Source organism: Erinaceus europaeus, chromosome 10 (assembly GCF_950295315.1).
Source record: "Erinaceus europaeus chromosome 10, mEriEur2.1, whole genome shotgun sequence".
In the NCBI taxonomy this organism is placed as follows: domain Eukaryota; kingdom Metazoa; phylum Chordata; class Mammalia; order Eulipotyphla; family Erinaceidae; genus Erinaceus; species Erinaceus europaeus.
Genome location: NC_080171.1, coordinates 25,450,304 through 25,466,912, shown reverse-complemented (window position 1 = coordinate 25,466,912; position 16,609 = coordinate 25,450,304). Strand labels below are relative to the sequence as shown.

The 16,609-nt window shown below is 51.3% G+C and overlaps 1 protein-coding gene across 8 annotated transcripts; it reads left to right on the top strand.

Moving 5' to 3' along the window:
* The first annotated feature begins 1,297 nt into the window (after positions 1 to 1,297).
* Positions 1,298 to 11,524, top strand: PPP1R26 (protein phosphatase 1 regulatory subunit 26). 8 transcript variants are annotated; one of them, XM_060199326.1, is made up of 6 exons: positions 1,736 to 1,926; positions 2,402 to 2,564; positions 4,869 to 4,999; positions 5,104 to 5,212; positions 6,862 to 6,973; positions 7,121 to 11,524. In XM_060199326.1, the coding sequence occupies exon 6, from the start codon at positions 7,309 to 7,311 to the stop codon at positions 10,879 to 10,881; it is 3,573 nt and encodes a 1,190-aa protein (XP_060055309.1). In that variant the 5' UTR covers positions 1,736 to 1,926; positions 2,402 to 2,564; positions 4,869 to 4,999; positions 5,104 to 5,212; positions 6,862 to 6,973; positions 7,121 to 7,308; the 3' UTR covers positions 10,882 to 11,524. The 8 variants fall into 8 exon arrangements, with proteins under 8 accessions (XP_060055310.1, XP_060055309.1, XP_060055308.1 ...); XM_060199327.1 differs by lacking the exons at positions 1,736 to 1,926; positions 4,869 to 4,999 and adding an exon at positions 1,298 to 1,658; XM_060199325.1 differs by lacking the exon at positions 4,869 to 4,999.
* Positions 11,525 to 16,609: the final 5,085 nt, after the last annotated feature.

Sequence of the window (16,609 nt, the reverse complement as noted above, 5' to 3'; positions counted from 1 at the left end):
GCTAACCGGGTGCGCCACCACCCAGCCCCTCTATCTGTTGTTTTCTCTCTCTCCACCTATCATTCTCCATGAATAACTTTTTAGAAAAAATTAAAACAAAACAAACACTGGAGGCCAGGTGATGACACACTTGGCTGAGTGCACACAGTACACAAGGACCTGAGTTCAAGCCCCCAGTCAACCACATGCAGAAGGAAAGCTTCACCAGTGGTGGAATAGTGCTACTGGTGTCTCCCTTTCTCTCCCTCTCAATTTCTCTGTGTCTATTAAATAAATAAAACAAACACTACATAAAGACCTCCAAAATCAAGTGTTCAGTGAAAGGACCAGATAGGATACACACTTTGCTATGCGTGAGGTTCGAGTCCCCACGACACCCCATGGGAGTACCCATGTCAGTTACGGGAAGCTCCAGTCCCTCCTTATCTATCTGGATGGGGAAGGAAAATAAAAATAAAAATCAGCTAGGTGGTAGTCGGGCAGTATTGCAGTGGGTTAAGCGCACGTGGCACTAAGCGCAAGGACCGACGTAAAGATCCCGGTTCAAGCCCCCGGTTCCCCACCTGCAGGGGAGTCGCTTCACAGGTGGTGAAGCAGGTCTGCAGGTGTCTATCTTTCTCTCCCCCTCTGTCTTCCCCTCCTCTCTCCATTTCTGTCCTATCCAACAACGACATCAATAACAACAACAATAATAACTACAATAATAAAACAAAGGCAACAAAAGGGTTGAAACAATGCTCGCACAAACAGGGCTTTCTACTGCGGTCATCAACGTGGCCTTGGTCGATGGCCTTAGAATCTGCTACTTCTGCCCAAGAGTCTACTGAAAACCCAAACAAGCTGCACTCTCTGTACACAGTAAAGAAAAAGTAACTTGTGAAGCGCGTTGCTACGAGTTCCTAGGGGAAAAGTCGGTAAGTGTATAAAAAGGCAAGTGCCAATCGTGCTGGGGACCCAGTCTTTTTGCGGACGCGAGTCCGGCCGGCTCTGCCGGTATAGTAAAGGCTGATTCCTGCAGGAAAGCCTCAGGGTGCCCCGTCTCCCTGCCTGAGAATGGTACCCGGGCAGGTGCCATTTACCTGCCATCGCCTGGGGCTCCTGCTCTCTGAGTTGGGTGCGAGACAGTGAGCAGAGGGACACAGAAGCATTCAGCCAGCGCCCAGGAGGGCAGCGCTGCCTGGAGAGAAAGCTGGTGCTGCGGCAGCAGCCTGCGGGTGGGGTGCCGGGGACCCGCGGCGCCCACAGCTGCAGCCCCGGCGGCACCCGGAGGAGGGGCGGGGGCGGGGGCGGGGGCGGGGGCGGGGCGGCGCGACCCGGCCCGGCTCGCGGGGGGCCGCGACGAGCAGCGCTTCTGATGTCCTAAGTCTCCTGGTCACGGCCACGGAGAGAATGCAGACAAAAACCAGCACGCGCTAAAAATCCTGTCAGTGCGTTTGCCTCCCCGGACTCTCAACTCGCCAGCGCGGCGGCGGGCAGCGGGGTCAGCGGGGCTTAGGGCCGGGCGCGGCAGGCGGGCCGGCGGCAGGTGGGCGCGCTCTCGCCGGGCGGGGGTCCGGCCTGGCCGCGCGCCTCCCCCGGAACTCGGCCGTGCCATTCCCATGATGCCCAGCCACCGGGCACGGCTTCCGGAGCGCGGCCGCCGCCGCCGCCAGCGCCGGGTAGGTCCGGGAGGGGCGGCCTGTGGGGACCCCGCCCCGCGCGCCCGCCCCGCCCCGCGCGCCCGCCCCGCCCTCTGCGCTGTCCCGGCGCGCGGGCCGGGGGGCGGCCGGGGCCGGGGGCGGGGCGCCGGGACCCCGCCACCTCCCTCCGGGCCCGCCCCCCGGCCCCGGGCAGCCGCCGCCTCCCCCGGGACGCGAGCGCGGGGCGGGGCCGGCGGCGGGGCGGCGGGGCGGCGGCGACAGGCCCCTGGCGGCCGGCCGGGTCGAGGTGAGCGGGCCGGAGGCGCCGGGGCGGGGCGTGGGGGCGGTGGCCGCGCCGGCCAGGCCGCGACGGGCGGCGCCGGCTCCCGGGGCAGGGGCGCCGCGGCGGGGGGGACCTGGCCGGGTCGTCGCGGCCCCGCGCTCGGCCGCCGGGCCAGGTGCGGTCAGGTGAGGCCGCGGCGGGCGCGCTTCCGGCCTGGTCCGACGCGTCGCTCCCGCTGGACCCGGGTGGCGCCGCCGGGGCTTCCGGGAGGGCTCTCTCGGACCCCAGCCCGCGGAGCCCCCGGTGGAAACAGTCCGGCACCTCGGACCTACGCCGGGGCCCTACCTGGCCCTGAGGGCGGTGCGTCCTACCTGGCTGAGCACCTGGCGGCCAGCGCACGGCTCCCGCCTGAGCTCCCCGGGCTGGCGGCCGCGGGTGTCAAAGGTGAGAGGTCAAGGCAGGGGCGGCTGAGGGGGTCTGTCGGCTTCCTGTTCCCCAGGCGCAGGCCCTGGCGCTGCAGCTCTGCCTGCGGGACACCTTGCCCCACCGGCCGCGCTAGTCCCACCTTCTGGCTGGCAAGGGAGGGAATTCAAGCCCACTCCACTTCAGATTGGCGGCAGGCTGCAGTGCACCCCAACCCTGGGGGAAACCGCACCTGAGAGGTAAGCAAAGGAGCTGAGCCGAGAAAAACGGTGGGGCGGGAAGCATCTCGTGCAGGTGTTGGCCAGATTGGAGGTGGTGTGACCTGAGTAGCTGTCCTCTCCAGCATCTTGCTGTGCAGACACATCCAGGGACCTGCCACCACTTTTAAATGCTGGCACCGTGTGGCTGTGGGATGCAGGATCGGATGTCCCCACAGCCACCCTGGAAACTGAATTCCTGGGCAACTAGGGTGCAGAGCAGCAGTTTGAGCCCCCTGCTTCAGATCACGGTTTTCACCAAGTCTTTTAGGGGAGCTTTCTTTTAAGATCTATTTTATCAGGATGGTATGTCACTGGCATATGTGATGCTGGGGACCAAACTCGGGACATCAGAGAGCACTACAGCACCTCCCAGGCTAGTCACCTAATGCATGTTTTTTAACCTAATTAATTTTTAACCTCTTTCTTGGACTAGGTACTTTGACAATTCAGAAAGTCTGTTAACTAGGAGTCCAGGTTTTATTTGCAGTCATTTAAAAGCATACACATGGTTAGTAGAGACCCAAGTGCTTTCCTTTCCCCAGCTTTGCAACCCAGTATGGAAATTACTGCAACTCAGTAGGCATGGTCTGTCCCAAGGCACACTTTTTTTTTTTTTTTATGAAGCTGGGCCACTTTTTCCATGGGGTATGTGGAGGGGTTGGATGTGTAGGGTACACCAAAGCACCAGCAGTTGTCATATGATTTCTGAGTACAAACCAGGGTCGTTTACATGGTGATGCAGGCATCCTACCCAGTGAGCTACCTCTTTGGCCTCCAGGTCCCTTTTTTTTTTTTTTTTTAGATCTTATTTATTCGTAAGAAAGACAGGAGAGAAAGAACCAGACATCACTCTGGCACATGTGCTGCTGGGGATTGAACTCTGGATTGGACCTTCTGCTTGAGAATCCAATGCTTTATCCACTGTACCACCTCCTGGACCACATATATATTGCCTTTTGCTGCCCTTGTTTTATTGTTATAGTTATTGTTGTTATTGATGTCATTGTTGATGTTGTTGTTGGGTTGGACAGAGAGAAATGGAGAGAGGAGGGGAAGACAGAGAGGGAGAGAAAGATAGACACCTGCAGACCTGCTTCACCGCTTGTGAAGTGACTCCCCTGCAAGTGGGGAGCTGAGGGCTCAAACCAGCATCCTTACTCCAGTCCTTGTGCTTTGTGCCACCTGCGCTTAACTTGCTGCACTACTGCCTGACTCCCTGATCCATATTTTTTAAGGTAGTATTGTGGTTTACAGAGTTAACTTTTTTCTCATTACCAGAACATGGCTTAGTGGGGGGCGGAAGGGAGGTAGATAGCATAATGGTTATGCAAAGAGACTCATGGCAGAGGCTCCAAAGTCCCAGATTCAACTCCCCCTCCCCCACTACCACCACCATAAATCAGAGCTGAGCAGTGTTCTGCCTTAGAAAAACAAACAGGGCTGGGTGGTGGCTCACCTGGTTGAGTGCACATGTTACAAGGTACAAGAAGTACAAGTGGTGAACCAGTGCAGCAGGTGTCTCTCTGTCTCTCTCCTTATCACTCCTTTCCCTCTCGATTTCTGACTATTTCTGTCCAACAAATAAAGATTAAAAGAAAAAAAAGCTTACATAGCAAGAAAAAAATTTAAAAGAAAACATGGCTTAGCTCTGGTTTATGGTAGTGCTGGTGGTAGAACCTGGGACTTTGAAGCCTCAGTATTGAAAGCCTTTTTGCGTAATCATTATGCTATCTCCCCAGCCCCAGGATTAACATTCTTGATTTGAGGGCCAGCAAAATACTTCCTTTTGATCGTGTGCCTGTTTTGCCATGTGTGCAACCCAGGTTCTAGTCTGGCCCCAACCACACTGGAAGAAGCTTTGGTACTCCGGTGTCTTTCACCTGTGTTTGTGTGTGTGTCTGTCTGTCCGTCTGTCTCTGTATATATACACACATATCTTGAAAAGTCAGTCTGGAGCAATGAAGCCCCAGTGATGTCAAGAAAAGAAAAAAGATTCATTTATTAACGAAAGAAGGGGAAGAGAGAGAACCAGAGCATCACTTTGGCATATTCAGTGCTAGGAATCAAACTTGGGACCTTAGACTTAAAAGTCCAAAACTTTATATGCTGTGCCAATTCCCAGGCTGCCAAAAGAAATTTCTTGATTTGACCTCACAGCACATATTCTATGCCTTGGCTTTTGTAAATCGGTATAATTCTACTGAGGCATCTTGAGTAATGACCACAACAGGCAGAGTCTCCCTCCAAGCCAGTGAAAGAGGCCTCCATTGTGGTTCTCCCCAGGAGTGGAATGATGCAAGAGACTGTGGGCTGCAGAAGTGTGTCAGAACTGGAGAGTGCTCCCCATCACCATACCACATCTGTAGACCAGGATCACTGTAAAGTCATTGTGATTAATTGTGTTTGGTCTTAGGGTAAGTTCTTCTAAAAATTAATTTTAAGTTCTTAAACATAATACTTTTTTTTTTTAATTCACATTACTGGGACATAACTACTCTGTGCCAACTTTTTCATATAGAAAGAGGGAGAGACACCATATCACCAAGGCTCCCTTCCCCCAGTCTGTGTGGTATATACCAGGACTGGAACCTGGCTCGTGCACATAGCAAAGCAGACACCCTTACCAGGTAAGCTGTCTCACTGACCCACGACTACTACATTTTTCCTTCCCTGAAAGTATTTATTAGCATTATCCCTGGCTTTTGAAATCGATGTCTCTGATTTCCATTTTGCCCTGGCAGTCAGCAGTGTAAAACATGGACCAGGGATGCTACAGAGTAGAAATGGAGCCATGGGGAGTTCATCCCTGAAATGTTTTGCAGACAGCGGCGGCTGTGCCATTGCACCAGACCTGGACTAGTTGAATTCAAGTCACTGCGACAAAAACTCTGACATTTTAGTTTTGGGCTGGGGAAAATAGCTCACTTGGATAGTACACTGCTTTGCCAAGTGCATAGCCCACATTTCAAGTCCATCCCCCAATGCACTGAAGAAAGTGTTGATGCTGTGATATCTCTCCCTATCTTTAGAACAGAAAAAAAAAAAAAAAGACATTTTAATTTAACTTTCTGAGCACAAATTGGTAACACTAGATGACTTTCTACTGACTTTGCCACACCCTCTGGTGAGTTGTGGGTCACGGCCAGTTGGGTATCCCTGTGCTGAGGTGGCTGCCCCCTGCCATCTTGGAGAAGCCTGTGTGTCAGCGTGAGGGGATGCTCTTGCCAGGAGAGAAGCTCCAGGCTAAATGGAGGCACCTGGTAGAGTAGAATCTGTATCAGGAATAAGCTCATTCCCATCCGTCCAGCTCACCCCCTGAGGTTCTGGGTAGTGGCAGCCTGGCTCGGCACCGTTTTCAGGTGGGACTCCCATTTCCAAAAATGCTGCAGCTTCTTGCACCTCAACAACTTTGCATCCTAATTTAGGTGCAGTTTAGTATTAACAGTGATTGGTTAGACCTTGGATTTTTCTTTTCTTTATTTTTGCCTTTAGGGTTATTGCTGGGGCTCGGTGCCTGCACTACAAATCCACTGCTCCTGGAAGACATTTTTTGTTGCCCTGTTTATTGTTGTTAATGTTATTATTTTTATTGTTATTGCTGTCATTGTTGGATAGGCCAGAGAGGAGAGAAAGATAGACACCTGCAGATCTGCTTCATCGTCTGTGAAGCGCCTCCCTGTAGGTGGGGAGCTGGGGGCTCCAACCAGAATTTTTGTGCTTTGTGCCATGTGCGCTTAACCCGCTGTGCTACTTTGGATTTTTCTAACTGACTGCAATCTGCTTTATTTCCCCCTGATAGTCAGGTCCCCAGACCTTGATTGTAAAGTTTGCAAGGAGGCATCAGAGTGTCCCCAGGACCTCGATACAGCAGTTCTGGCACAACTGTGTTTGAGTCTGAGACACAGAAACCAGGAGTAAACCATGCATGCAGGATGAAAAAGGGTGCTGACTATACTTAAGCCAGTGCTAATCATCGAAAATTAGTATCCAGCATGGGTAGATAGCATAATGGATATGCAAAGAGACTTTCATGCCTGAGGCTCCAAAGTCCCAGCTTCAGTCCCCTGCATCACCATAAGCTAGAGCAAAGCAGTTTTCTGGTTAAAAAAAAAAAGTGCTTAACACAAGGAAATTAATATCATGGCCCCTTGAAACCATCTGGCAAATATACCTTGTACATTTTTTAATTAAAAGGCCTTAGTGTAAGGGATTCTTTTGAAATGTTTGGGAGAAATAGTTTTTGTAATTGTCCTCACCGCTTAACTTTTTATTTCAGGAGCTGCTTGTTCAATGTCAAGATTGAGCCTGGGTTCCTAGTAGACACTCTGCTGAGCTACAAAGAAGCCTGTGTAGAATTTATCTCATCAGCACCCCCAACACCTTTTGAGGTAAATAAAACCTCTGTTCTCTTAGAAAGAGGACGAAAGCCCAAAGAACAGAGGGACAGAAAGTAGCACTCTGCTGCCTTGTGAGCACTGAGTTGGGTGGGTTGCAAGCAACTGTGGTCCATAGGTAACACATTCCTCCTTTTACAGGAAGCACGAGTTGACCTGCCAGGACTCTAGCCAACCTCATGCTCCTCCAGGTACAAAGTGCCATGTGAGCCAGTATAGCAGAATCCTTAGACACGGCAGACTGATGCGCGCTCTCTCCTCTCAAGATGTGAAACGGGCAGAAAAATAGCACATCACCTCCCTACACACGTCCCTCCCCGTCCGCTAGAATGTTCCTCATGAACGCCCCTCCTGTGGTTGCTCTCCAGTCAAAATGGGAGGCCTTCAGCCCGCCTGGTAGCTTTAGGTTCCCTGGGTGCTTCTCAGAGTCCACAGAGGGTGTGGGGAGAGCTTCCGTGAGTGCCGAAGTGCAGATGATCATCAGCACGCTGCAGAGCGACCAGGCGGCTCTGGGCATGAGCCATGAGCGCACCCTGCAGAGAAGCCAGAGGGCAGAGAGAGGCCGAGAGGCCAGGCTGGCCACCAGCCCTGCCGTTCAGAAAGAGCAGCCCACCTTTGCTGCCTGTGGTCTCCGTGCTGATCTTGATGCTGCAGAGGAAGGAGCCACGGACTTCGGTCCCTCAGTATTGGATTCAGATAGTGATGATTCTGTGGACCGGGACATCGAGGAAGCCATCCAGGAGTATCTCAAAGCCAAGAGTGGATGCACCCAGCCACCTGGGGTGGCTGAGAGGGACAGTCGATGCAAACCAGAGCCCCCTCAGCCCAGCAGCCCAACTGCCCTGTGTTCCACCAAGCTTGCGTCTGGCTCAGGAGGTGTCTCTGGCAGCCCTGTGGGAACCAGTTTGGACCAGGGTTCTGCGTCACCTGTCAGCATGAGCAGTGAGGACTCCTTTGAGCAGAGCATCCGTGCAGAAATAGAACAGTTTCTGAGTGAGAAGAGGCAGCACAAGACCCCAACATGTGACCTTTCTGCGAATCCCAATGAAAACTTGGCCAGGTCAGCATTTCAACCCAGTAAAGAGCCGGTGATAAAGGTACCTCAGCAGGATTTGCTGGGGACCTGTAAGGAGTTTGTCTTCCAGAAGACCCCCAGGTTAGCCAAGGTGACCACACAGCCCAGAAGCCTAAAGTCTAAGGCCAGCACCGAGCCCAACAGCTTAAGCAGCACAAAGCTAGCCACCACCTGCCCCCCTTCAGAGGCACCCCAGAGTAAAGGCGGGGTCAGGAGGAGCACCCTGCCTGGAAGGAGGGGGAAGCGGGTCACAAGTGCAGCCCTGGTTCAAGAGGTGTCGGACTCCAGCAGTGATGACGGCATCGAGGAGGCCATCCAGCTATACCAGCTGGAGAAGAGAAGGGAGATGGGCGGGGACCCACTGGGAGAGGAGAAGGGACCCAGCCCTGCTGCACACAGCACAAGCCACACCACAAAAAGTGCCTTGCCCGAGACCTGCAGGAAAACACCAAACAGGAAGAAGCCGCTGGCCTCAAAGACCAGCAACCTTAGCCCGAGTGGCTTGGATCTCAGCCATCTTCCCAAGCCACCCAAGGAAACTGGAGCTCCTGCTTCTGCGGTAAACACAGCCACCAAGAGCGACTTAGCCAACCAGTCTTCATGCCGAGTGGACACCTCCACCGAACTGATGTGTGCCGAAGCAATCCTGGACATTTCCAAAACCATCCTGCCAACCCCTGTGGAAGGCAGTGACGGGCCCTGTCCTGCAAGCCCTGTCTTTTACCCCCTCAGTGTGCCTTCCCACTCCGATGGTGACAGCAGCTCCGTGGACAGCGATGACAGCATTGAGCAGGAGATCCGGATGTTCCTGGCCTTGAAGGCGCAGGCGGGGAGTTTGCTAGGTGGGACGGAACCCTGCCCACCCTCCACACAGAGCTCCCTGTTGTCGCCTGGCCCCCATAGCCAGGCTAGTGGTCCCAGGGCCCCTCTCCCCAAACCTCTGGACCTGCCACTGGGCTGCAAGAGGAAATGCAGAGGCAGCAGCAGTGTGGCAGGGTCATCCATACCCAAGAAGATGAGAGAGCTGGCAAAGGACAGTGCTCAAGATGCTGATACCCCCAGCAGGGAAGGAGAGAGCAGGGGGCTTTCGCTCCCCTCCAGGACGGCAGAGCTTAGGGAAGAACATGGCACCCCCGACGGGAGGCTTGCTATGTCACCAGGCCCTGGAAATTTAGCAGAGGCCCCAAGCATGGAGGACAAAGAAAGCTCAGATGACAAGAGCAGCTCGCTGGACAGTGATGAGGACCTGGACACGGCCATCAAGGACTTGCTAAGATCCAAGCAGAAGCTCAAGAAGAGGTGGAGGGACCCCAGAGCCATGTGCAAGAAGAAGGTTCGGTTCAGCACCACCACACAGTTCATAGACAAACTAGGTGGCTTCCAGAAAGCCTGGAAAGATAAGAGCCCTCATCTGTTGAAGAGCTGCCTCTCCAAGCCCAAAAGAGACAGCAGGGAACATCTGGCACAGAAGCCTATAAGAGTATTCTCCAGGGCAGACAGCACCGGGGGTCAGGAGGTGTCTGTCACTCCACAATTAAGAAGCACGACAGAGGGGGGGTTGTTCCTTGGGGACCAACAGCAGCACCCAGCCACCAGCCCCAGCTCCCTGTCAGATGACAGCAGCTCTGTGGACAGTGACGACAGCATCGAGCTAGAAATCAGGAAGTTTTTGGCTGAAAAGGCCAAGGAGTCCGTGAGTGGCTCTGAAGTACAAGGAAGAGACACCCCCACCCTGGGTGCAGGCAGTGGATCCAGGCCAGAGGTGCTGTGCAGGAAAGGACCCACTTCCAGCCCATCCCTGCCACACAACATGTGTACCAGGAGCCAGAAGGGAAGGGAGGCCTGCCAGCTCACCGAAATGACCAGGGGCACAGGGCGAGCCGGAGCTCCACGCCCAGGTGGCATCTTCCTGCAGGGAGCGAGGAGCTGCTGCCCTGCTTCCCCAGCCAGGTGTGAGCTGGCAGTGCCCAGAAGCAGCAGCGGAACTGTGTCCACCAAAGCATCACCAGCCACCAGGAGAAACAGTCATGCTCACAAAGACCAGAGCCCCAGAGGAGCCGAGCTTGCCCCAAGGGATAGTGCTTTTGGGCAGCTGCCAGGCTCTGCCAAAAGTGGCACCGCAGTGGAAAGCCCCAGCCATCCCTTCCCTGGGAACTCTCAGAGCCGGAGCTTGCTGACCTGGAACCCAGCTGCTGAGAGCGAGGCTGGGCCCCACACTGGCCTGTCCCTCCCTTGGGCCGACTTTGCTTCCCAGAGTCGGTTGCAGGGCACCTGGGCTCTGAGCTCCGAAGGCCGAGACCTGGCATGGGCCCGGGGCCTGGGAGGTGAGAAAGAAAAGGCAGCTGAGAGCCAGTCCCGGTGCTCACCCAGCCTGGTGCTGGACCCCAAGAAAGGCCTGCCCTTCTCAGGCTTTTCCCCACTGCTCCCCACACAAGTATTTCACTTTGGCAAGAGTGTGTCTTGGGGGGCCAAGCCAGCCAGCCTCTTCAGCCCACCCCTGAGCCTGCCCCTACAGGGCCCATCTTTCTCAACCTTCAGAGAGGCCCCTGCCAGCTGTGGCCCCGTGTTTGGCACTTCCCACCTGCTCATGAAGAAGGAGGACGTACACTGGCTGCAGAGGAGGTCCCAGGCCGGGCTTGGGATGCAGACCAAAAGGAACACGGGTTCGGAAGAAGGCATTGTGGACCTGAGATACAGGCCAAGGACGATGGAAAGAGACGAGGAGGACCAGGAGGCCCTGGGTAGCGATGCCAGTGAGTTCAGTGACACCTCTGTGGAGGAGGGTGACAGCAGCTCCATGGCCAAGGGCAAAGTCCTCAAGTTGTGAGCACGCTCCCTGTTCTGTGCATATGCCGAGTCTGGCTCAGAAGGCATGGGAGGCTGGCGTCCACTAGAACCCTGCACACGTGTATACTGACAGGAAGTGTTTTATTTAACAATGTGTCCTGGTAAATATGATTTTTGGTAGCTTTGTTTTGTAAATTATTTAAAGTGTTGTACAAAATATTTTTGGAAAATATAGTTGTTGGATTTTGTATGGTGTCCCAAACTGCAATCTTCTGTGTTCTCTGTGCAAGTCTTAGGTTAGCAAACACTTGTTCCTTCACAGCCAGCTTTAAGTGACTTGGGCGGACACTTGTTGGCTACCTACTAGTCGCAATACCCTACCAACCTGTCTGAGGGAACAGTGCTGACAAACCCCCCTCTCCCATCACTGGAATGCCTCTCCAGGTGTCACAGGCCCTGCAGGGGAGCCCCAGAACTCCTTAGAGTCATAACCCAGCCTCCACTGGAAACATGTCCCAAAGCACAACAGCCAGCAGGCACACTGACTGGCTGATCCTCACTGCACATCAGAATCCCTGGCTGGAGTGAGGTGATGGGAGACCTGAAGCTTGTGTCATTTAATGTCCAGTCCTGTTCAGTTACGACATGACTCTTAACATCTCAATAAATCTTTTTCTATCCGAGCCACTGTTCTTCATTTCTAGTCCCAGTTCTGAAAGGCAACGGACAACCGCCCTTTCCCTCTTCCCAATCTGCAAATGACTACGAGAAGCTACTGGTGCTGGTGTCCAGACTCACTGAGCCTGTTGCATTCTGAGGAGCCTCAGCGGCAGGGATCTGTGCAAACATCAGAGCAGTGCTTTGGTCAGCTCTGAGCCTGTCTCCCCCTGCTGGGCAGGCACTCCTGGCATGGGAGCCAAAAGCCTGCATCTCACCGAGCAGGGAAGTGCATGACTGCTGCATCTTCTACTTTGAGTGCTAAGGTACCCTGGCTAGTGCAGAGATAGGTGAGACCACTGTGTCACTTGGGACTGACTCTTGTCTCATCACACTGTGACTGACCCATTATTCTGATTATTTTAACCAGAGCAGTGCTCAGCTCTAGCTAATGATGGTACAGAGGATTGATTGAACCTGGGACTTTGGAGCCTCAGGCATGAGAGTCTCTCTATACCTGTGTTTTTGTTTGTTTGTTTTTAATTTATTTTTTATATTTACTTATTTCCCCCTTTTTGTTGCCCTTGTTTTTTTATTGTTGTTGTTTTTAATTTATTAAAACCAGAGCATCACTATAGTATATGTGATGCCAGGGATTGAACTCAGGACCTCATATTTGAGAGAGTCCAGCGCTTTAGCCACCGTGCTACCTCCTGGACTTGTGTAGCCCACTCATTGGTTACTGAATTGTATTAATACAATGGAGCTGCATAAGGCTTACTTTGCAACTAAATTTAGGGTTTTTTTTTTATCTTTATTTGTTTATTGGCTAGAGACAGCCAGAAATTGAGAGGGAAGGGGGAGATAGGGAGACAGACAGACATCTGCCACCCTTCTATACCACTCACAAAGCTTTCCCCCTGCAGGTAGGGACTGGGGGCTCAAGCCCAGGTACTTGTGCTTTGTGACACGTGCACTCAACCAGGTGCACCACCACCCGACCCCTAGCTGGTATTTTTGTGCAAGCGAATTGTCTTTTAAAAATGTGTGGTCTGGGGGCCAGGTGGTGAGCAGATAAAGGTGCTGGACTGACTCAAGCATGAGGTCCAAGTTTATCCCCAGAAGCACACGTACAGAGATGGAGAGACAGCCACAGCACCACTCCACTACTCATCCTTAATTTTTTTAAACAGCTGTTAGAATTTTTTACTGTATTAATTTATTGGATAGAGACAGCCAGGGGGTGATAGGGGGGCTGGGCATTAGTGTAGCAGGTTAACCACACATAGTGTGAAGCACAAGGACCAGAGTAAGGATCCCAGTTTGAGCCCCCGTTCCCCACCTGCAGGGGGGGGGTCACTTCACAAGCAGTGAAGCAGGTCTGCAAGTGTCTATATTTCTGTTTCTCTTTCAGTTTCTCTCTGTCCTATCCATTAACAACAATCAAAAACAAGATGGCCTCCAGGATCAGTGGATTTATATTGCAAGCACTGAGCCCCAGTAATAACCCTGGAGGCTAAAAATTTTTTTAAAAACTGGGAGTCGGGCAGTAGCACAGCGGTTTAAGTGCACGTGGTGCAAAGTGCAAGGACTGGTGTAAGGATCCTGGTTAAAGGCCCCGGCTCTCCACTTTCAGGGGAGTTGCTTCACAAGTGGTGAAGCAGGGGAGTTGGGTGGTAGCGCAGCTGGTTAAGCACACATGGCACAAAGCACAAGGACCAGCATGAGGATCCTGGTTCGAGCCTCCAGCTCCCCACCTGCAGGGGGTCACTTCACAGGCGGTGAAGCAGATCTACAGGTGTCTTTCTTTACCCCTCTGTCTTCCCCTCCTCTCTCCATTTCTCTCTGTCCTATCCAATAACAATGACATCAATAACAATAACTACAACAACAAAAACAAGGGCAACAGAAAAGAAAATAAATATTAAATCTTTAGAAAAAAATAAAACAAGTGGTGAAGCAGGTCTGCAAGTGTCTTATCTTTACCCCTCTGTATCTTCCTCTCCATTTCTCTCTTATCCAGCAACAATGACATCAATAACAACAACAATAACTACAACAATAAGGGCAACAAAAGGGAATAAATATTTTTTTTAAATAAGTTTTTTTTTTAATTTATTAAAGGGGTTTGGGCAGTAGCGCAGTGGGCTAAGTACACGTGGTGCAAAGCACAAGAACCAGTGTAAGGATCCCAGTTCGAGCCCCCAGCTCCCCACCTGGAGGGGGGTCACTTCACAAGCAGTGAAGCAGGTCTGTAGGTATCTTACTCTACCCCTCTCTGTCTTCCCCTCCTCTCCATTTCTCTCTGTCCTATCCAACTACAATAACATCAATAACAACAATGATAAAACAACTAGGGCAACAAAAGGGGGAAAAATAGCCTCCAGGAGCAGTGGATTCATGGTACAGGCACTAAACCCCAGCAATAACCCTGGAAGCAAAAAAAAAAAAAAATGTCCACCAAGAGGTGGAATCAAGCAGGCCCAGAGCCCCCAGGAATCATTGTGGTAGCAGAAAAGAAAAACGGGATATGAAGATGTTGGTGAAATGACTGCTTTTTAATATTTTATTTGATTAAGAGAGAAATGGAGAGGAGAGAGAGATACCTAAAGCAATGCTTCACCACTGAAGCTTACCCCCTGCAGGTGGGGGCTGGGGGTTTGAACCTGGGTCCTTATGCATGGTAATGTATGTGCTCAGCCAGGTGCAAGGACCTGGGTTCGAGCCCCACTCCTCACCTGCAGGAGAAGAACTTGATGAGTGGTGAAGCAGGTCTGCAGGTGTCTTATCTGTATCTCCCCCTCTTAATTTCTGTCCTGTCAAATAAATAGAAAAGTGGAAAAAATAGCCAGCGGAATTTGTAATACAGGTACCAAGCACGAGCAGTAACCCTGGTGGTAGAAAAGAAAATCCCAGAGGCCAGGTGGTGGCACACCTGGTTAAGCACACACATTACAGTGGCAAGGATCCAGACTCAAGCCCTTGGTCCCCACCTGCAAAGGGAAAGCTTCAAGAGGAGTGAAGCAGTACTGCAGGTGCTTCTTCCTCTTTCCTTGTCTATCTCCTACTCCCCTCTCAATTTCTTTATCCAATAAAAATAAAAATACATATTTTTAGAAAATCCCTCAGAGGGCTTAGTTTCTTTACAAACTCATGAGAGTTGAATCGTTTGGGGTAGAGTCTCTATAGCCAAGAGATAACTGATGGTATGCAACAATGATTTCCTCAGTTACAGTACTTTCCAGATTTATGAGCTCATCCTCATATGAAAGAAGGAGAGAACGGGCCAGGTGGTGGCGCACCTGGTTAAGCGCTCACACTACAGTGCGCAAGGACCCAGGTTCAAGCCCCTGGTCCCCACCTGCAAGGGGGGAAGCTTCCTGAGTGGTGAAGCAGGTCTGCAGGTGTCTCACTGTCTCTCTCCCTATCTCCCCCTTCCCTCTCAATTTCTCCGTCTCTCTCCAACAATAAATTTTTAAAAAAGGAGAAAATTTATGCCTGAAAGATACACTCTGAGGCACAGGTCATGGTGCGCATAAACATTACCAAGCACAAGCACCCAGGTTCAAACTTTCGGTCTCCAGTTGAAGGAGAAGCTTCATAAGTGGTGAAACAGTGTTATTGATGTCACTCTCCCTTTAACTTTCTCCTCCCCTCTCAAATTCTCTCTGTCCTATCAAATCATAGCAAAGAATGGCCTCCTTGAGCAGTGGATTCATTGTGCAAGCACCAAACCTCAGTGATAACCCTGATGTTGGCAATAAAATTCAACAAATAAGTATATATCCTTCATTGGGGAAAACAGCTGTTGGACTTGCAAGCCTGAGGCTCCTGATTTAATTCCCAGAAGGACATGTACCAGAGTAGAGCTCTATTTCTCTCATGGGAAACTCTATTTCATAACAAAATAAAATAAATCTTTACGATAAAAAAGGAAAGATAGGGAGTCTGGCAGTAGCGCAGCAGGTTAAACGCAGGTGGCACAAAGTGCAAGGACTGGCATAAGGATCCCGGTTCAAGCCCCCCAGCTCCCCACCTGCAGGGAAGTCACATCACAAGTGGTGAGGCAGGTCAGCAGGTGTCTATCTCTCCCCCTCTCTGCCTTCCCCTCCTCTCTCCATTTCTCTGTCCTATCCATCAACAACGACATCAGTTACAACAATAAAACAAGGGCGACAAAAGGGAATAAATATTTTTTTAAAAAAAGGAAAGATATATCCTATCTTTGAATTTTCTTTTTCCTTTTTCAAAAGACTATATTACATTGAGAGAGGATTTCACATGGGACAGAAAGAAAAAGAAAGACAGCCAGAGCAGCACTCTGGTGCATGAAGTGCCAGGGATCAAACCAGGAAGCTTGGGCATGTGAGACTGATGCTCTGCCAACTTTATATTTGGTTGATTTACTTTACTAGAGCACAACCCAGCTCTGGCTTATGGTGGTGCCAACAATTGAACCTACGACTGCTTCAAGCATGAAAATCGTTTTTGCATGACCGTTATGCTATCTCTACCTCTTTTTATTGAAATTCTTTTTTTTTTCCTTTATTTTGGATACACACAGCTTGAGAGAGTAAGGGGAGGCAGAGGTAGATATAAGAGATACAGAGACAAAAAAGAGAGAGACACCTACAGCGTTGCTTCACCACTCATGAAACCTCTCCCGTTTGGGGACTGGGGACCTGAAGCCTGGTGCTCGCACACTGCAACACTCATGCTCTATTGAGTGTGCCACTACCCACTCCCCTTTTTTTTCACTGAAATTCTAATGTAAACACCAAGTATAGAACTCAAATACACACACTGCCTAGGAGCAGCATTTGCAACCTGTTTTTTTTTTTTTAATATTTATTTATTTATTAATGAGAAAGATAGAAGGAGAGAGAGAGAAAGAACCAGACATGACTCTGCTACATGTGCTGCCAGGGATTGAACTCAGGACCCCATGCTTGAGAGTCCAATGCTTTACCCACTGTGCCATCTCTTAGACCATACCTGTTTTATTTCTTTTTTCATTTTATTTATTAATGAGAAACATAGGAGGAGAGAGAACCAGGCATCACCCTGGTACATGTGCTGCCAGGGATTGAACTCAGGACTTTATGCTTGAG